The 21,433-nt window shown below is 43.0% G+C and overlaps 1 protein-coding gene across 5 annotated transcripts in view; it reads right to left on the bottom strand.

The window, feature by feature from the left end:
• The window catches only part of LOC135195739 (poly(A) polymerase type 3-like), a 46,558-nt gene that overhangs the window by 11,934 nt on the left and 13,191 nt on the right, over positions 1 to 21,433 (bottom strand). For all 5 annotated transcript variants that reach the window (XM_064222189.1, XM_064222186.1, XM_064222188.1 and 2 more), the window contains exons 2-8: positions 14,605 to 14,753; positions 14,120 to 14,204; positions 13,616 to 13,792; positions 13,024 to 13,279; positions 12,663 to 12,859; positions 10,414 to 10,634; positions 8,252 to 8,523 (exon numbers count right to left, since the gene is read on the bottom strand). In XM_064222189.1, the coding sequence (XP_064078259.1) occupies positions 8,252 to 8,523; positions 10,414 to 10,634; positions 12,663 to 12,859; positions 13,024 to 13,279; positions 13,616 to 13,792; positions 14,120 to 14,204; positions 14,605 to 14,753 (1,357 nt within the window). The remainder of the gene's footprint in view (positions 1 to 8,251; positions 8,524 to 10,413; positions 10,635 to 12,662; positions 12,860 to 13,023; positions 13,280 to 13,615; positions 13,793 to 14,119; positions 14,205 to 14,604; positions 14,754 to 21,433) is intronic.

Here is a 21,433-nt window from a genome sequence, read left to right as displayed (position 1 = left end):
CATGAGGCTGCATCTGTGATATTTTAGCACTGGAACGACCTTCTCAACCCATTGAAGAGATTTAGGTAGCAGAGAGAAACCTCAACCCCATCTAGGGGATACATTGCTTGGCTGAATTCATCACTACAATGCTGAAGGATATCCAGCTACAGATGGAATGGCTATGAATGAGGAGAGTTATGATGTGGTAGAATAAGGACAGCACATCTCTTTCAACTAAAAGACCGGCAGTTACAACAATTTTATAAAGAACTTTTATAAAGACCAGGGATGCCTCTCAAGGAATAAGTGCCTTTCAGTGGCCTCAGGAGAGATTGCAAAGGAAGTCCCCACTTTGTTCTTTCTAGCTGCAGTTTTGTGTTCTACTACTATTGACACAATAGCACTCCAGCAAGAAAAGGAAATGGCTTTCTCTCCTGAACTGGCAAAAGTAGGATTTCACAGGCTAGCAGAAGCTCCTGGTTCCTCTGAGCCCATCAGTAGTTGAAAATGATATTGTTAAACTACAATAAAGTTTTGTACATGAACTTCCCTGCCAGATATATACTTAGCTGATTGGCACCCTTGGTGGAGGGTAAGAGACAGCTAAAGTAATAAGGAGAGATAAGAAACAACTGATGTTGTAGGATATAAATAACCTTGGTTCTTACCTGTTCAGGCAGAAGACTTCATTGATATTATCTCTGAGTCTGCGTTGCCTGGAGAGCTACAGCTAGGACGTGACCTGATGCTGAAAGACTCTCGGATCTACCACTGGGATATGTGATCCCTTTGTGTGGTAGAATCCAAGTCGGATCCTGTTAAAGGGAGTTCGTCCCTATCTTAACAGGTCCTAACCACTACTACTGCAAGGAGCCACACTCATCAGACCACCTAACCAAACTACTAAAGATTAGTATTACGACCTAAAGAGATGCCTTCATGCATCCTCTTTAAGGCAACCAACAACAACAAATACAAGGGGGAAAAATTTATACTACTAAACAGGATGAGTTCCAGCTCCCTGCCCCAGCACTGAATCCGCAGATACGTACGGGCCCAAGGCGAAGCATTTTCGTAAGTGATTCTCACATCACGTAAGTAGTGGTTCGCGAACACTGACTGACATCTCCAGAATGTTGTCTCCATCAGATTTCGCACGGACATATTCTTGTTGAAAGCAAGAGAAGTTGCTATGGCTCTTACTTCGTGTGCTTTCACTTTAAGAAGCCTAAGATGTTCTTCTCTGCAGGATCCGTGTGCTTCTTTGATGAGGCTTCTCAAGAAGAAGGACAATGCGTTCTTCGACAATGGACGAGTAGGGTCTTTTACTGAACACCACAGGACCTCTCGGTTGGCTTTCAGTTGCTCTTTTCTTCTAAGGTAGTATTTCACCATTCTCACTGGGCAAAGAGTTCTCTCGGGTTCTTCTCCTACCAAAGAAGATAACCCACGAATCTCGAAGTTCTTGGGCCATGGACTTGATGGGTTCTCATTCTTTGCAAGAAAACCAGGAAGGAAAGAGCAAATGAGAGAGTCCTCCTTAAAACCCACATTACCATCAATCGCCTGAAGCTCACTCACTCTTCTGGCGGAAGCTAGAGCCATCAAAAACAGAGTCTTCCTGGTAAGGTCTCTGAATGAGGCTGAATTAGGGGGTTCAAACCTAGAGGACCCAAGGAATTGAAGGACTACATCCAAATTCCAGCTAGGTGTCTTAGGATACTGCATTTTCGTTGTATTAAACGACCTAATAAGGTCCTGTAGGTCCTTATCTTCCGATAAGTTGAGGCCCCTGTGCCTGAAGACATTCGCCAACATACTACGATAGCCTTTAATCGTCGAAACGACTAAGCCACATTCTTGTCTTAAGAATAAAAAGAAGTCTGCAATTTGATTCACAGAGGTACTGGAAGAGGAAACGTTATTCCTCTTGCACCATCTTCTGAAGACATCCCACTTCGATTGGTACACTCGTAATGTGGAAGACCTCCTCGCTCTAGCGATTGCCTTGCAGCAGCTGCTGACGAAAAGCCTTTCGCTCTGACCAGTTTCTGGACAGTCTGAAGCCAGTCAGACTGAGAGCGGGGAGGTTTTTGTGGTACCTGTTGAAGTGGGGCTGTCTGAGTAGATCGCTCCTTAGAGGAAGCGATCTTGGAAAATCCACTAGCCATTCCAGCACCTCTGTGAACCAATCTTGTGCTGGCCAAAAGGGAGCTATCAAAGTCATCCTCGCGGAATCTGACTCTGCGAACTTTTTTAAAGTCAACCCCAGAATCTTGAAGGGGGGAAACGCGTATACATCGAGTCCTTTCCAATCGAGTAGGAGAGCGTCTATCCCTATTGCTCCTGGATCCGAGATGGGAGAGCAATACAGATCCAGTCTTTTGTTCTTTGCAGTTGCAAACAGGTCTAAGAGAGGCCTGCCCCACAACTTCCAAAGGCTCTGGCAAACATCTTGGTGCAGAGTCCACTCTGTGGGAAGGACCTGATCTTTCCTGCTGAGGAGATCTGCCCTTACATTCCTTTCTCCCTGTACGAATTTCGGTGAGAAGTTTTATCCCCCTTTCTTCTGTCCACAGAAAGAAGATCTCTTGCTGTTTCGTACAGAGAGAAGGAATGCGTCCCCCCTGTTTCCTGATGTATGCCAGAGCCGTGGTGTTGTCCGAGTTTATTTGCACAACTGCTCCTGTCACATCTGACTCGAACTCCTTCAGAGCAAGCCACACGGCTATTAGTTCTTTCCTGTTGATGTGCCAGGAAGACTGGTCCCCCATCCAGGTTCCTGACACCTCCTTGGTTCCCAGAGTCGCCCCCCAACCTGTTTCCGACGCATCGGAGAACAACACCAGGCTGGGTTTCTGGGATTGAAGAGGCAGTCCCTGCGAGAACTTGTCGGGATTCCGCCCACCATGCTAACTCCTTCTTGATTTGAAGAGTAATTGACAGGGAGAACTTCAAATCCTGAGAAGGACGACTCCAATTCCGATGAAGAAAGAATTGGAGCGGTCTCAGGTGCAACCTTCCTAGGGAAACAAATTGCTCCAGTGAGGAGAGCGTCCCCAGCAGACTCATCCACTCCCTCACTGTGCATACTTCTTTCCCTAAGAAGGTTGTTACTTTTTTCGAGTCCCCGGGCTATCCTCTCCTGTGACGGAAAAGCCCGAAAACTCAGAGAGTTCATCTGGATCCCCAGATAAACGCACTCTTGAGCGGGAATCAGATTTGACTTCTGCAGATTGACCAGAAGTCCTAAGGAATAAGTCAAATCCAGGGTTTTCTTCAAGTCCTTCAGACAACGATCTCTGGAATTGGCCCTTATAAGCCAATCGTCGAGATAGAGCGAAATCCTCACCCCTTCCAGGTGAAGCCATTGTGCCACATTCCTCATGATGGCCGTAAAGACTTGGGGGGCCGTGGAGAGGCCAAAACACAGGGCCCTGAATTGGAAGATTCTTCCCCCCATCATGAATCTTAGAAACTTCCTCGAGGAAGGATGGATTGGTACGTGGAAGTAAGCGTCCTGTAAGTCCAAGGACACCATCCAGTCCCCTGGACGGAGTGCTGCTAACACCGAGGCAGTGGTCTCCATCGTGAACTTCTTCTTTTCGACAAAGAAGTTCAGGGCGCTTACATCCAACACCGGTCTCCATCCCCCTGAGGATTTCGGAACTAGGAACAGGCGGTTGTAAAAGCCTGCCGAAAGATGATCTGCCACTAGTTCGATCGCCTCCTTTTCCAGCATCTGATCTACGCTAGTCGGAGGGCTTGATTCATGATGGGGTCCCTGTATCTGGCCGTCAACTCCCTCGGGGTATTCGTCAAGGGAGGCCTCGAAGAGAACGGGATTAGATAGCCCTTCCTCAAAATTGACAGGGTCCAGGCATCTGCGTCTTTCTGGGCCCAGACTTCTGCAAACTGTAAAAGCCTGGCGCCTACAGTTGTCTGAAGGACTTGAGTCTTACTTGGGAGGTTTGATTGACTTCGTAAAAGTCCTCCCTCTTCTGTTTGGTTTCCGACCTCTGAACGAAGAGGATCTAGAGGTAGATGCCCCTCGAAAGGGTTCCTGAGAGGCCGGCTTAGCTTTCTTTGTCTTAGTCTGGAAGGTAGGGCGCGGCTTCCTTGCAGACTGTGCTAGAAGGTCCTGCGTAGCTTTGGCAGAGAGAGCCTTCGAAATGTCTTGAACCAGGTGTTTAGGAAACAGCTGTGTAGAGAGAGGGGCAAAAAGCAAAGACGATCTCTGAGCATGTGAGACCGACTTTGTTAAAAATGAGCAAAAAAACTGATCTTTTCTTCAAGACCCCTGCTCCAAACAGTGAAGCTATTTCGCTGGCCCCATCTCTCACCGATTTATCCATACAGGATAAGACACAATTCAAATCCTCCGGAGAAAACGTGTCCGGTCCTTGAGTTTTCTTGGCTAGGACTCCGAGGGACCAATCGAGAAAGTTGAAAACTTCCAAGACTCTAAAAATGCCTTTTAGAATGTGATCCATTTCATTCATTGCCCACGTAGTTCTGGCCGAATTCAAAGCTGATCTTCTAGTGGCGTCTACTAGTGCCGAAAAATCTGCGTCAGCTGAAGACGGAAGGCCCAGTCCCAAGGGTTCTCCTGTCTCATACCAAAATCCTGTCCTTCCTGAAAGCTTCGACGGAGGGAAGGCAAACATTGTTTTCCCCGCTTCCTCTTTAGTACGCATCCATGAACCGAAACTCTTGAGCGCTTTCTTCATAGAAAGAGTCGGCTTCATTCTCACACACGAAGATCCTTTCGTTGCTTTCGCTGTGGAGAACAACGAGTGTGGAGAAGGAGGAGCAGTAGGGCTCAAAGACTCTCCGAACTCCTGAAGGAGAAGTTCTGTGAGCTTCTTGTACGAAGAAACTGTTGCCGATGTATTAGTTTCTTCCTCAGAGGCTTCCTGGTCTTCTTGAGGAGGAGAACGGGGATGAGGATCCTTATGAGAATCCTTAGATGATTTCCTAGCTGGGGTACAGTGCGATGAAGGAGACAAACGTCTTGAATGAGGAGAAGATTCCAAAGTAGAAAGGCGTACAGGAGAACGACGAGTTGTAAAAGAAGGACGCTTATCCGAAAATTCTTGTCTAAACTCGCATTCTCTAGAAAGACCACGTCTATCCCTAGGGAAACTACGAGAGGGAGAGCGCCTGCTAAGATCCTGTCGCCGATCGTGAGGAGAGCGGCTACTAGGCGCCGAGCGCCTATCTGTCACAGGGCGCTTAGTGGAATCCTGGCGCCTACCAAGCGGCGAAACGTTGCTAAAAATAGGGCGCCTTTCAGGAGCAGGGCGCTTTAGAGGCTCTTGATGCCTACGAAGCGGAGAGCGGCTGCTACGCTCCGAGCGCTTAAACGAAACAGGGCGTTCTGCGAGATCTTGGTCCTTACCAAGGGGAGAACGTCTGTAAGGCTCCGAGCGCCTAACAGCAATCAGGGCGCTTGAGGCGTTCTTGACTTCTAGCAAGAGGAGACCGATCAGGAGTAGGGAGTCTCGAGAACGAAGAGCGCCTACTAGGAGAACGAAGCAAACGAGGATCAAGGTGTCTTTCTCCAGGAGAACAGCTACTAAACGAATGACGCTTACCAGGAGCAGGGCTCCTACTAGACTCTTGATGTCTTACAGGGGAGGAGCGAACTCCGTGCGATGAGCGCCTACCAGTCACGTTATCCGACGCCCGACTACAGTAGTCGGAAGGAGAAGTGCGCCTACTTTCAGAAGGGCATTCCCTAGGTTCTCTGAGAAGACGAGGAGAAGAAAGAAGAGACGGAGACGACGAACCAAGTCTTCTATGACCTGAGCGACTCTCTCTTCTTGCACGAACTCTAGAAGAAGGAGAAACAGAAGGGGCTGAGCGTCTACCCGAGGCAGGAATCCGATTTGAGGAAATATCTTCATAGTCCAAGGAGCGCCTATCCGTCGAATGGCGTCTCGACACCTCCGAGCGGGAGTGGTGTTCCTCTCGTGAAATGTTACGATGAGTAGAAGAATCCACAAAAGAAGGAGAACGCCGATTACAAGGAGAGCGCTCTTCCGACGAAACGCGCCTCGATCTCTTGATCGGGAGAGACAAATCCTTCCTTCTACGCGATCTCGATGCCAAGGAGTCCGCCAAGGCTGTGATCTGAGCTTGTAGGCCCGCTAGTACTCGAGAAGGAGAGTCCCCAGGATCTTCTTCCGAAGCAAGCTCAGCGCGAGGCGCGGGAGAAGGAGGGCGATCACCGGATCTCCTAGGCTTCTTTGCTTGCAAGGAAGCTACATCAGAAAAGTCTTCTGGGCTGGACGCTAACGTACTGAAGGAGCCTCCGCAGCCCTCTTCAACGGGCGTGACGCCTCCTTAGAGCTCCACCCACGCTTCGGCGAAGGAGAAGAGGATGACGAAAAACACTGGCGAAGAATATTCTTCTTCTTACGATCCAAGGCAGCCTGGGAGCGAACTTCAGGATCTGCTGAGGGGACGCCTGACCGGTGGGGGCTCTCCCTAGCCCTCCTGCGGCTTTCGACTTTCCTCCTCCACTGGAACTGGGAGTCTGGAAGAGGTCTAGGCCTGGAGGCACTAAGGAGCCGGTCAGACGCACCCTCCACATCACTGGGTACACTGCACTTATCATCACTGACACTCTTACCTTGCTCAGTACGAAGATTCTTGTCTTCCTTAGAACACAAGGAAGCTTTTGAGGCCGCCGCCTCCGAAGACGAATCTACGGCTTCGGTGCGGGGAGCAGGAGCTGAGACCTGGGAGGAAGGTTCTAAAACTACATTAATGTTAGTTTCATTCTCACTCATTCTCGACCTGCTCGAGCTCCTTGAAGAAGCTTTACGTACCCTATCCCTTTCAAGTTTCCTAATATAAGAAGAAAGAGCCTTATATTCATCTTCGTTCAAAACCTCACACTCTTGACACGGGTTACTAAACGAACATTCATTCCCCCTACATTTAACACAGAAAGTGTGAGGGTCCACCGCAGCTTTCGGTAACCTCACCTTACATCCATCGGTCACACATACTCTAAACAAAACCGGAGTTTTGGAAACAGAATCAAAATCAGACATTCTACAGGAAAATCCAGCGCAAAGTCAATAACGGTCCACAATCAGCGTATGCCAAGCCAACATAGAGCGAATACGTCACCAAAATGTTCAAATCAATCTCCAGGCAAGCGAGAAATGAAGAATATATCGGAAGAAACGACAACAGTTGTTATCGCTTCAGCGACAGAAAAAAATCTGGCTGGAGAGATAGATTGGTTCATACGCCCGCCACCCAGCGGCGGGTAAGGTAGACCACCTGACCTACCTGTCGCGTGTGCCGCGAGATTTGAAATTCTGTCGGAACGTCGGAGACTATAGCTAAGTATATATCTGGCAGGGAAGTTCATGTACAAAACTGCAGTTGCTTGGAAAGAGGTTTGTAACATCCGTCATTCTAATCCAGTACACGAGAAAATGATTCTATGTCTTGTAGTAGCTTTAATAAACTTTTGAATTACACAATGAAGTATGTGATTCCTTGTAATAATGAATACCTTAATAATGAAGATACTATCTATTCCTATAGTGATACATTAATTCTTGACAACAAGCATTCAACTTTATGCATATAACATATGCTGTCTAAAATAACCTCTTGTAAGGGACCCTATGAGGGAGCAAACTACTACTACACTTGATTTGACAGCTACCTTAATGACCAATGGACTACCAGTTTACCAAAGGCAGGTTTAAAATTATGAAAAAAAATTATAAAAGAATGTGTGTGTGTTTAGAGGGAAGGCATTATAGTAAATTGTTAACACACATTGTTTAAAAGAAAACGTTGACTTATACATGCACCAAATAAACATAGCACCCCAGTAATCTGAGTGTATATGATAATCAAAAGAACAATACATAGTACACTGGACCTGCAACAAACAAAGCAATATGCACCTTGATAGTCTGAAATCCCTATGATTCAGAAAACCTGTATAAGATCAGGAAATGGACTCAAATGTAAAAGATAAATTACTAAACTGTATATGTATGCCTAAGCACCATTTTCTTTAAATTTCTAAGTCAATTCTTGGCAGTTTTGAGTTGAGCAGTTTACTTACACTTTACATAAAATTGGAGTTAATGCATAACCAATAACTCAGGGATGAGATGCGTAAAGCCAAAATCATTCAAGACTAATCCATGTACGATGCAATTCAACTGTAGATCAATCAGTGGTGTGTATGTAACCTCATAAACACTAGATCTATCAACAATGAACTCACCTATTTCAACAAAAGTGTTGATATCATTTGTAAGGTCAATATTGACATTTTCGCACGTTTTGAAATCGACTCCTAAGAACCATGCCGAGTGTGGTCTACCCTTGTACTCCTCATGACAACAGCTGAAAGCTTGTGGATTAATATGAACCGTCTTTATAATTGGATTATGCTCCAGGGTCTGGATCAAGTGTCTTATTTTACTCTCAACTAAACCATACCACTCTAGGTGATCTTCAGGGGTTGAAGCACTGGCCAATATGACGAGATAGTGCCTGCGGATAATATCAATTTATCAGTAGATATAAGAGACATATGCCTGAACAAGTACTGTGAATGACTCATTAGTTTAAAAAATACAAATTCTTATCCTATTATAAAAACTTGCAATCAAAATAAAACAAACTAAATGGAAAATTACCCACTAGGCTAACCTAAAATAACAGGAAAATCTTTGCTAACTTCAACAGAGGAAAGCCTTCAAAACCACAGCAAATTATGTACAATATAAATTTTTGACATCATGCAGTTCAATATTGGGCAAATGCTCGAGTGAGCTAGTCTTACAATCACAGGCACTAACTGTGCCAAACTGAATGCCTTGCAGTTAATCAACAAGCCCCACTGCTGGAAATATTAGCTTAAAACATCCAAACGTTTAATCTTCAAACAATACCACATACTGTAATATCCTTATATATTTCCTTAAATTCCCTTTAATAGTATATTTCAAATTATAACAGCTGAGAATACCGAGTACATCTATACTCCCAATAATCACCAACTACCTTCAGCTGGTACTCTGTAATTCATATGATTTTTGCTGCTGTATTTTCACTTTCTTTGCATTAATGTTTTCAATCTACTGATTACTGTGACAACAACTAACTTTTCTATGGAGGGGGGGATCTGGCCTCTGGCCTGTTACTGATAGTATAATAATCATGACATTTGGCAAAAACTAATAAGGTATCATATCAACCCCAATTAACACATACCATAAACATAGAATATAAATTAACCACTGATGTTCTACCCCAATTCCTACCAGCTGTGAACTCTGTAGAGAAAACTTTGTCTACATCTGAAAAAGCAACAGTTATTTAATTTACAGAGTAAATTAAATAACTCAAGTGAATTACATACAAGAAAGAACGATAGGGAATTTTATTTTCTGTAATTTCACTCAAAAAGGAAAACAAAGCTAATTTTGTAGCTATGGACACATCTTTACCCTGGACTTCGAATATTATCCAAAGTTAAACCTAATCAATCCCCTCAGTGCTCTAGGCTTCTCTAAATGATAAAGCAAGATGCGTATGAGTTGAGTTTACGACTGTCATCTGCACTGGACAGCAACATAAGGGTAATAAAAACCCTTGACAATCTTGAAGCAAAGTGAATTCTTCTCTTTCAAGGTAAGAAACATCATAAAACCTCTTCCAAAAGTGGCCTGCTGTTTCAAAGCAAATCTTCACCTCTAACACTCAAGGAACTGGTGACTCGACTGGTCCTAGAGCCTTTCTAGTATCAACTGGAACTTTTCCTTCTTTACAACACAGTATCTAACTCCACTTTTAGTGTCAATCTCTTGAGAACTCCCTTTGGCTTTAAAGTTCCACCATCCTCACTTGCACTCTGCATGTCATGCATTTTCTCAATGTCCACAACCATGAACACACTCAGAAATCACATGGAGCCATTTCAAAAATAACACCAGAATTACTTAGTTTTCTGTTGATTTATGAAAATTACAAAGCATTTGGTCACTCAAGTTATCAGAAAATGGCTTAATGTACAGGGACCAAGATATTGGAATAGATTATCCTCATTGTGGCCATGGGTTCATTTGTAGTCCTGTATGTTTATACTTATTAATTTGCTAGATATACTATCACACTTTACAACAAGTGCATTGAGGATGGGTCCAATAGCCACTTCTGCAGATAACAGTAATTTAGAAAAGGCTAGCTCACACTTTCGTAATAGTAACCTTCAAATACACAATAGATGGAATCCACAGATACCTTGATCCTCCTATCTTGTAATTCCCCAAGAAATACATTCACCTCACACACAAATATTTCTGCTACACACTTTGAACAACTGATGATGATATCTCGGAAAAACTGGAACTTAATCTGCAAACGCAATATCCTTCTTACTTATATTTGGTGAAGAAGCTTGGAGGTTGGAAAAGTTTATCCCAAGTGGCTTTCCCTAACATTATGTCCTCTGTGATCTGGAGCCCCATCATGAATTCTTCAACCATGACTGCCTTTGTTGACTGTGTGGTATTGAATGTTGAATTTTGCTGTGGGTATGCAGGGGTGATGATGGGCATCAAGTGAAATCTGTCTTGCACGTTTACTCTAGGGTCCCAAACCTGTGGAAGAAAACATATCAAATTTTGTAGAGTAATTTCTAAAGAGTAAAATAACCGGCCCGAGAAGAGCCGTTATTAGGCTCAGAGGTCTGGATAAACTAACCCTTTATAATACTAAAGAGCAAAATCACCAGGATGATCATGAACTAATGCCTCCTTGCAATCAATGAGAACCACTACAAAGAAAGAGTATGGATAGTAACAAAACCCAGTACATTCAGATTAACATATTACAGCAATAATGCTTCTAAGTGTTTGCTAGTAAAATGTTCCCAACAGAAAAATAAATAAATAAATAAGCCTTTCTGCACAAATGAGAGTGCAATGCCTCATATAAAATCCAGCATTCCACAGGGGCCAATTATTTAAAGGTGGTAAATAAAAATAAAAATATAAATTCTAATACAAACTAAAACTCCCTCCAAATTTTCTGTCATTCAGTTATGCATGTCATCCACTGTGATTCAGCAGAGAATAAAGTCAAAATAAGTGAAAAACAAAGTAAAAAGAAACATTAATTCAATTAGTCTTACTTTATCTACATAAAAAAATTCTATTTCATAAAATTAATTTGCAACGTGGCAAATTTTAGGGTTGCAAAAAGTATGGCTGTTTCTGTGACGAGGCTTAGCTTCTGTTACAAAAATGTTCACTATATAAAAAGGTTGGTCTCAAACTACTTTGGACTTTCTGCACTGTATTTTTATACAACTAGTTTGGTTTCTGTCTTGCTTTCTTAAGGTAAAAACAGCTTCATCAGATTTGTGATTTAACTGAACAAACAATTCCATTAGTAGTAGAGCCAAACAAGCTACTGGACAGTGAATAAAACCCATTAGAAACCAACCCAACTTCTTTTCCTCTAACACCAATCTTAGTGAGTTCTTACACATCATGTACCAGAGCCAATAAAAATTATCACAATACATGTATACAGTGTTCAATATTAAATGAAGTACAGCAAATCCAGTGAATAGTATGATGCCAACTTATATCTAAAATGAACACATGATCTGAGCCACTACAGACTGCCATAATAAAATGTACAATTTGTGTACGTATCTCAAATATAAGGAAACTGAATAATGCAATATATTTCTACTTGAAAAGACAGAGCTTCAATCAAAATGTTTGGCCTTTTGTTTATGAAGATTAGTCTTACTTCCAAAGCAAACCATACTTGCAAAACTTTACACTGTAGGAACTGACGCAACATTTGACTGTCTTTAAAACAATTAATATTTACCTATGAATTTTAATTCCTTATTTGTCAATAAGTTTGTTTCTTATTTTCATTATATGTGCTGTATAATGCTGACACTAAAGTAAATTAGTTTCTGTTTTCATTCATGAATGTTGGTTTTAATATGAACACCTAGAATTTTACTGATATCCTGGGTTAGCTTCTTATATGGTGTAAACTAGCATAGAGCCTGCTTTTGCCAAACAAGGGTTAGAAAATGTTTGTGGAAAACCAACAAGGGCTAGATGTTGTACTATGTGGAAAAACCAAATATGTATCTAGAATGTTTGTAGCACCAATGGTTCAGGATATATGGCTCTATACTATGTTTGTCAAAAACAGGCAGTTATAAGCATTTTTAGAGGTGTTTTGCATTTCCACGGTGGGTTCTGGAACCTATCCCCACGAAAAAGTACCGCAGAGAAATTACTTCACCCCATCCTTTCATTTAATTAGATTAATCGATTTATTTTGTCCAGTTCTTTAAATGCATCATACCCATTTTTAAAGGCTGAATGTATTTTATCAAATTTACAAATATATTTTATCATATTTACAAAGTATAGTTTCTCCTACAGGTTAAACAATAGAAAAGGTATATAAGTTAGTCAGATGGGGGCAATAGAGAACAAAAGCCAAGAAAGAAGAGTAGACAAAACATGGAGCCTGGGTTTAAACTCCTGGTCGGTGAACATGCATTGTAACTAGGCAGAATACTTGTAATACCTATCCTCTTCATCCTGATACTCTGAAACACTAAGCTCTAAAAATATTATGCTACTTACCTTAAAACCCAGTTTTCCATCAGATGGCTGCTTGAGATACACAGGAGCTGGCCATGACCATTTTGAAAACACTAAAAAGAACTTTTCTACTAATGTTGATGCTGTTGCATTGGGATACAACTGACAAGTTCTGGCTACTAACATTGCCCACGATACTCCACCCAAGTAGCCTAATACATTACTATAAACACCATGACCTGTAAAACAAATTGAGAACTTGCTTTAATGAGAGCAATTAAGTCAAAAGTTACCATAATGTACAAAACTTAAGAGATTTATATTTTCACAGATTATATACGGACTCCAAACACTGTTTATAGATATGATCAGACTAAATAGCAAAAAGCTGTAGATAACTCACGTTTGGCCCATAGTTTAATAGCCCTCAAGGCTAACCTAAAACTTTCTCGGTTGGGAACTTGACGAAGAATTTCATCTGTTACACGACAACCATTCAGGCTTCTGACACATTTTTCATCGAGATTTTTTAAAATACTGTCCTCTTGTAGTTCGACGTCGTCATTTATTTCTTTAAGAGCCAGTCTCGCAAACAACAAATCAATCTCTATCCCTTCGTACTTCATTTTGATCAGAGGCACATATGCATCTTCTACAGCCTACAACATTCAAGAGAAATCCAATTAATCCTAGGTTGAGTCACAAAAGCATGTTCTCCAGCATCTTTGGGCATCTTGCCACAACACTTTGGCCCAAGTAGCCAATGCAATTTGGGCATACTACATACACACCTTTGAGTACATACAATTATGAAAAATCATGTTTTTCACTTGGTACAAATTTTGATAGCAAGATCCTACGAGATGCAGAAAATATGTTTATTTGCCTGTCGATGCAGCTTTTTCAATTTCCAATACAGCATAAACATAATGCAAAATAAAATTCAAAACAACAATGAATAGTGTGAATGATCATGCAATATATCATGAACTTACTCTCATTTCTGTGACCTCTGACAGTTCTTTTAAGAGCTCTGAGAAACTGGAAAAGTAGTCTGACCTATCAATATGTCTTGGTGCTACACATAGGGCATCTATGTCAGCACCTTGCCCAGCAACACCTAGACGATACGAGCCGAATGTGAATATTTTACCACCAACTGTATCTGCAATCTGAAAAAGCACTTCATTACAGTTACTGAATTTCTGATGTTGGAGATCAAGAATAATTGCAACATTTATCAAATTCTTTGAATGATAAAGCACTTCAAAATCCCTATCTTAAATAAGACCCCACTCACAAACATTCAACTTAAAAACATTGATACAAATAAATAGGGTCACACAATAAAATTACATTATGTTCAGAGTGCTCCATACTCTCCATTTAGTTATATTTGGAAGCCAGCCTTACAACTAAAGGTACTATATTATATATACACTACAATGAACACTATATATATTCATACTAAACACAGGACATATAACATCTGACATTACCTGTGGTGGCATATTTTTATGGTTGACGCTTACATCTCTAATCCAAGAACGAACTAGGTCATTAAGCTTGCCCAGAACCTCAAACCTGCAAAAGAATTAATGCCCCATATCAGTCAAGATAAGCAATATATAAATTTAGTAAAAGAATTGCTAATACTCATATATGCAAGGTTCTAAGGGTAAAACAAGCACACAGAAGGATGTTCTTGGAAAATCTGCTAAGGAGAGTATGTACAGTAATTTATATTTTTATTTTTGTATACGTATAGTGTACAGAAACCATATGTTTTCAATAAAAACTGTCAAAATGATAGATTACAAAATCAAAAAGTACATTGGATTACTGAAACATAAAGTCAGGTATTCAAGTAACACAGCAGTAAATTCTTAGGTGTCTTGTGCTCTAGAAACTGGATAAAAAAAAAATTTATATAATTTGTCAACATTGTGAACTACATCTATTACTGCAAACATTAACAACTCACCTGTGATTCATTTCTTCATCTGTCTCAAACATTTGTGCCTCTCGAAGGTACTCCTCCAATTTCCTTGTTTGCAATAAATCTGATGGTTTGGGCCCTGCAAGACTAATGGCCGAGGTCATACCCAGAGTCTTGGAGGATTCCATTTTGATCTGGAAAAAAAAAATACTGTGCTATTACTAAACCTAACCAACACTTGCAAATTGAAAAATTCAAACAATCTATTCAGTTTGTTTACTACTGGGACAATAACTATAAATGTTGGCCTTTTTTATTTTCAGTTTACCTCAAATTATTTTTGCTATGGGGATGGTGTATAAGGAAGGGTGTGAGTTCCAACGCATAAACTCTGCATTGCCAAAGGTCAATGAAGAGGATATGTCAATCAGTCACTTTCACCATCCTTCTTCTCATGAAATGCAAAGTATATCAATACCATGAATATTCATTTTCACTTAAAAGCAATTGATAACATATATAGTCATCATGGCCTTCTCAGTTTGTTTGCACTTATTTATTTACCATTAAGAATGACTTTCAGATACCCGACTGTCTGAGTGAAGATTAACTGATTCATTGTTACTCAAACTGAAGTTTGGATGAAGGTTGGTCTTTCATATTTCAAAACTGCCTGTGACGAAATTTACCGTTGATTTTTTTTACAATTTTCAGATGCATGATACCATTGGAATCTAAAAAGAGGAATTTTCATGTCATCAAAACTTCAAGGATTACGAATAGTTTAAATTGTCAGCATAACTGAACTCCATAATACTAGTAGTGGTATAATGAAAGGTCATTTTTCCCCAAAAGGGATGTAATAAGCACTATTTACCACATAAGGTACCAAGGCTTTGGCCCTACTCCAAGTTTTAGTTTGACACGAATGTCATCTGGCTACCTATTAAGGGGCTCAGGGACCACAGGACACTCAGGAGCACCCATTTACACCCATGAGTAAATGAACATGAAGTTTTTATGATAAAATGGTATTGTTATGATACAATAAAGTTTTATGCATACTTACCTGGCAGGTATATATATAGCTTATCCTCTTGACGCACTGGCAGAATTTCAAAACTCGCGGCAACCGCTAGTACACTGGTAGTTCAGGTGATGGCCACCCCGCTCCCGTGGCGCTGGTACTTGGAACTATTCCCGTTTTCCTCAGATTTTCTCTGAACCCTGTCTCCTGAGGGGAGGAGGGTGGGAATTTAATTATATATACCTGCCAGGTAAGTATGCATAAAACTTTATTGTATCATAACAATACCATTTTTATGCATGACACTTACCTGGCAGGTATATATATAGCTGATTGACACATTTGGAGGTGGGTCATAGACAGCAACATCGTCATAATTCAAAAATTAACTAAATTTTTAGAACTATGTATTATGTTCCTTACCTGCTAAGGTAGCTGACTTCGTAGGTCCTGCCTCTTAGCCTGCTAAACCTTAGTAGCTCTCAACTAGGACGTGACCTGTTTGTTGAGAAAGCTAACAATAAGGGCCTGACAACTGGACGTGACCAATTTGTTGACAGAGAACCCTAGCCCTCATTTACCACGGGCATTCATGCTAGGAAAGTTAGTCACCTGAACCACACACACATATAATAAACACTAACCAACAGACTGAGCTGGTCTTAACCTTCTCAGACAACCATAAAAACACTATAACCTAATTAATATAAAACCTAGCATGTTATTAGGTTATGGGGTGGAAACTCCTTTGCCCAGTACTGTACCTGAGGATACATACGGGCCTAACGTTTGACAATTATCAAAAGTTGTCTTCACGTCTCTAAGGTAATGAGAGGCAAACACAGAGTTTGTCCTCCAATACGTTGAATCTATAATGTCCTTGAGGGCTAAATTTTTCCTGAATGCTAAGGACGTAGCTACTGCTCTCACCTCATGAGCTTTAACTTTAATTATACCGAAGCATTCTCCTGACAAAGCAAATGAGCATCTTTAATGACTTCTCTTACAAAGAAAGCCATTGCGTTTTTAGACATAGGTCTAGTAGGATCTTTAACCGAGCACCACAGAGAACATGAAGTTCCCCTAATGCTTCTTGTTCTTTCTACGTAAAACCGTAAGGCTCTTACTGGGCAAAGAACCCTTTCTTGTTCTTGACCTACCAGATCAGCCAGTCCTTCAATCTCAAATGATCTTGGCCATGGATGCGAAGGATTCTCATTCTTTGCTAAGAACTCCTGTTGAAAAGAACAAACTGCTTTGTTGTGCTTCCATCCTATTTGCTTGTCAATAGCTTGCAGCTCGCTAATCCTTTTAGCTGTAGCTAAGGCTACTAAGAAGATAGTTTTCTTCGTTAGCTCTCGCAAAGGCGCACTGCCCATAGGTTCGAACTTATCCGTCTCCAAGAATTTGAGAACGACATCCAAATTCCAAGAAGGGGTTCTGCACCGTCGATCCTTCTTTGTATCAAACGATCTGAGGAGATCTCTAAGATCTGCGTCATTGGACAGGTTTAAACCTCTGTGTCTAAACACTGCAGACAACATACACTTATAGCCTCTAATCGTCTGATTAGCCAAACCTAGTTCTTTCTTCATAGCAGGAAATCTGCAATCTGTGTCACAGAGGTACTGGATGAAGAAATCTTCCGATTCTTACACCATTTACGGAAGTTCTCCCACTTCGACTGGTACACTTTGATAGTCGATGGCCTTCGTGCTCTTGCAACTGCCTTCGCTGCTTCTCTAGAAAACCCCCTCGCTCTGACAAGTCTTTCGATAGTCTGAACGCAGTCAGACCCAGAGCGAGGGTGTTCTTGTGGAACCTGTCGAAGTGGGGTTGTTTGAGAAGATCTACTCTCGTGGGTAGACTTCTCGGAGAATCTACTGTCCATTCCAGTACCTCTGTGAACCACGTTTGGGCCGGCCAGTATGGGGCTATCAGGGTCAGCCTTGTTCCTCGACTTTCCCTGAATTTTTTCATTACCTTTCCTAAAATCTTGAACGGGGGAAAAGCGTACGCATCTAGACCCGTCCAATCTAGTAGTAAGGCATCGACTGCGACTGCAAGAGGGTCCGGGATTGGCGAACAATAGTTCGGTAACCTCTTCGTCGCTGCGGTAGCGAAAAGATCCACTACTGGAGTGCCCCAGAGCTTCCACAGTCTCTGGCATACTTGAAGATGCAACATCCACTCCGTGGAAAGCACTTGTCCGTCCCTGCTCAACAGATCCGCCCTGACGTTCTTCTCTCCCTGAATGAACCTGGTGAGCAGGGTGACGTTTTCTCTCTGCGACCAAAGAAGAATCTCCTTCGCCAGGTTGCAAAGGGACAACGAGTGGGTTCCTCCTTGTTTCCGTATATATGCCAGAGCTGTGGTATTGTCCGCGTTGATCTGCACCACTTTGCCGCTGATCCACGGTCTGAACGCTTTCATAGCCAAGAAGATCGCCATCAGTTCCTTCCTGTTTATGTGCCATGCCTTTTCTTCTTCGCTCCAAAGGCCTGACTCCTCCCGAGGGCCCAGCGTCGCTCCCCAGCCTGCGTCTGACGCGTCGGAAAATAATATCCGGTCTGGGTTCCTCTGCTGGAGTGACGTACCCTCTGACACCTCTCCGGAACTAGCCACCACTTTAGTTCCTCCTTTATCTTCGAAGGAATTGGAAACCGGAAGGAATCTGGTTGCGATCTTCTTGGCCAGACTTCGTTCAGAAAGAACTGTAAGGGCCTCATGTGAAGTCTCCCTAGTGAAATGAACCGCTCTAACGAAGAGAGTGTCCCCAGCAGGCTCATCCACTCTCTCGCTGAGCATTGGTCTTTCATTAGGAATTCTTGCACTTTCCGTATACACATGGTCTGCCTTTCGGGTGACGGAAAAGCCCGAAAAGTCACTGAGGATATCAGAATCCCCAAATAAACTAGTTCCTGAGAGGGGATCAATCGTGACTTTCCAGGTTCACCATCAGACCCAGTTGCCTGAGTTAATTCCAATGTTACGTCCGTGTCCTCCAGACATTGCTGTTTTGATTGTGCTCTTATGAGCCAATCGTCGAGGTAGAGAGAGACTCTGACTCCTGCCAAATGAAGCCACTTCGCCACATTCGACATCATTCTTGTAAAAATTTGAGGCGCCGTGCACAGCCCGAAACACAGGGCTTTGAATTGATAAATCCTTCCCTGGATCACGAATCTCAAATATTTCCTGGACCTTGGATGAATTGGAATATGGAAGTACGCATCCTGAAGGTCCAGTGTTACCATCCAGTCCCCTGGTCGTACCGCTGCCATACTGAATCGTTCGTCTCCATCGTAAACTTGGTCTTTTCTACGAACAAGTTTAGCTGGCTTACGTCCAGTACCGGCCTCCAACTTCCTGATGATTTCGGTACTAGAAACAGACGGTTGTAAAACCCTGGGGATTCGTGATCCAGAACCGGTTCTATTGCCCCCTTTTCTATCATGGTGACGACCTGATGCCAAAGAGCCTCTCTCTTCTCTAAATCGATGTAATGAGCCCCTAGGGCTCTCGGAGCTGTAGCGAGAGGTGGTTTCTTGAGAAAGGGAATCTTGTACCCTTCCTTCGCTACCTTTACGGACCAAGGATCCGCTCCTTTGCTTTGCCAGACTTCCCAGAAGTCTAAAAGTCTGGCCCCCACACAAGTCTGGAGGACTTCTGACTCATTGTTTGGTTGAAGTTTTGGCCCCTCTTTTGGTTGGAACTCTTTTCCCTCTAAATGCTGGTCGAGCGAAGTCCTACCCCGAAAGGGCTGCTGTGCTGTCTTCGTATCCTTCGTAGTCTTATTCATGACCTTAGAAGGTAAATACTTCCTTACCGATGACGTAAGAAGATCTTGAGTCGCCTTCTGAGTGAGGGAGAGAGATATGTCCTTAATGATCTCTTGCGGGAAGAGACTGTCCTGACATAGGAGAGAACATCAACTCCGACTTTTGCGCGTTCGACACTCCTTTAGCAGCGAACGAGCATAAGAGATGTCTTTTCTTCAAGACGCCTGCTGTAAAAATTGAAGCCAATTCATTAGCCCCATCTCTCAAGGCTTTATCCATACAGGACATAATACTTATCTCGACAACTCGGATACTGACTACTCTTCCATCTCCGAAGTTCGAGCCAGGGCCCCCAACGACCAGTCAAGAAAATTAAACACCTCAAAGGTCCTAAAGATACCTTTGAGTAAATGGTCGAACTCCGACGAAGTCCACACACTTTGGCTGAATGCAAAGCATGTCTACGGGAGCTATCCACTATGTTGGAAAGTCTCCCTGGGAGGAGGCAGGCACTCCCAGGGCCAAGACTTCCCCCGTAGCATACCAAACACCAGACTTCGAAGCCAACTTGGCCGGAGGAAATACAAAAGAAGTCTTCCCCGACTCTTTCTTCTCCTTCAACCACTCATTTACGCGTTGAAGGGCTTTCTTGGCCGAAATGGACAAAGTCATTTTCAAAACGACGATTTCTTGGCTGTCTTCGTCTTCGAAAATTGCGACAAAGGCGATGGCGGGCCTGAAGGTTGAAAATCTCCTTCAAACAAAGAAAGAAGGCACTCTGTTAGCCTCCTGTAGTCCGAAGAAGGAGCTTCCGTCTTGTCCTCTTCCGCACTCTCCGCAAATTCTTCCTCCTGCGAAGAAATATCTTGAAAACCAAGATCCTGCTGACTCTCCAATTTTCAGAGTCCTTATGCAGCTCCTGTTTAGAAAGCGAATGCGGCACTGACTCCCTATAAAACTCCTCTCTTCCTTGTCGAGACAATGTTTTGACTTGCTGCCGCCTGCGTCCTGCGTCCTCCTGAACGTATGCGTCCACCATGCGTCCATCACTTCTCCTCTTGCGTCCTGCGTCCTGTACTTCATCCTTCTTAAGGGACGCACTGCGTCCTGGATCGCGTTGTACGTCCTGCGTCCTCTTGGAGGACTTAACCGGGAGAGACGAGTCCTTACGTCTAACCGAAGGTTGTTCGGGCTTCTCCCATGATTGAACAATCACTACCAATCTCTGCTGCATGTCCCGCAGCACCTCCTTCGTTTCCGCCTCCTTACGAGACTCCTGATGATGAGAGATCGAGGACGCACCGGGCTAACACGAAGAGGCGAGCGAACTTCCAACTGACGTGAAATCCTCTTCCTTTTGATAGGGATCATCTCTTCATCCTCCGATGAAAAAATCTCAGGGCTACTCCACCCTTCTTGGTCGAAAGCCCTTTCCTCCTGTGAAGAGGACGGAAAGTATGACCTCTTGAGAGGACGCGATACTTCCGCGAACCGCCTACTCCTTCCCGAGGCTGAACTATCCGAAGAATAACGGCACTTCCCAGTATCGCCTTTTCTATGGCGTACTGCAGCAGCCTGGGACTTATCAACAGGACTGCCTGAAGGGACGACTGATCGCAAGTCAACCCCTCTCGCCTCCCTTCGACTGTCGACATGCCTTCTCCCTTGGGTCTGGGAGCTTGACAGAGGTCTCGGTCTAGGAGCACGAGAGAGACGATCAGGCGCCCCCTCCACAACACTGTCACCAAACACTTCCACTTTGTCTGTTAATCGTTTAATTTGGTCTCCCATGGACGCAAGGGCAGCGAACACTTTCACTATTTGTGGATCAGTAGTATCCTCAGATACAGCAACTGGAGCAGGAGAAACCTGGGGGGAAGGTGCTACATCTACATGTGAATGAGCTGGAGAAGACACATGCAAAGATTCATCCAAAGGTTTACTCGAAGATCCCGATCTTTCACTCCTAGATACAGATCTTCTAACCCGATCTTTTTCTAATCTCTCCACATACTTCATAAGAGCCTTCCACTCTTTCTCATTCAGACACTGACATTCATTGCAC

Source organism: Macrobrachium nipponense, chromosome 16 (genome assembly GCF_015104395.2).
Source record: "Macrobrachium nipponense isolate FS-2020 chromosome 16, ASM1510439v2, whole genome shotgun sequence".
In the NCBI taxonomy this organism is placed as follows: domain Eukaryota; kingdom Metazoa; phylum Arthropoda; class Malacostraca; order Decapoda; family Palaemonidae; genus Macrobrachium; species Macrobrachium nipponense.
Note: the sequence above shows the minus strand (reverse complement) of the source record. Positions and strands in the feature narration are given on the sequence as shown.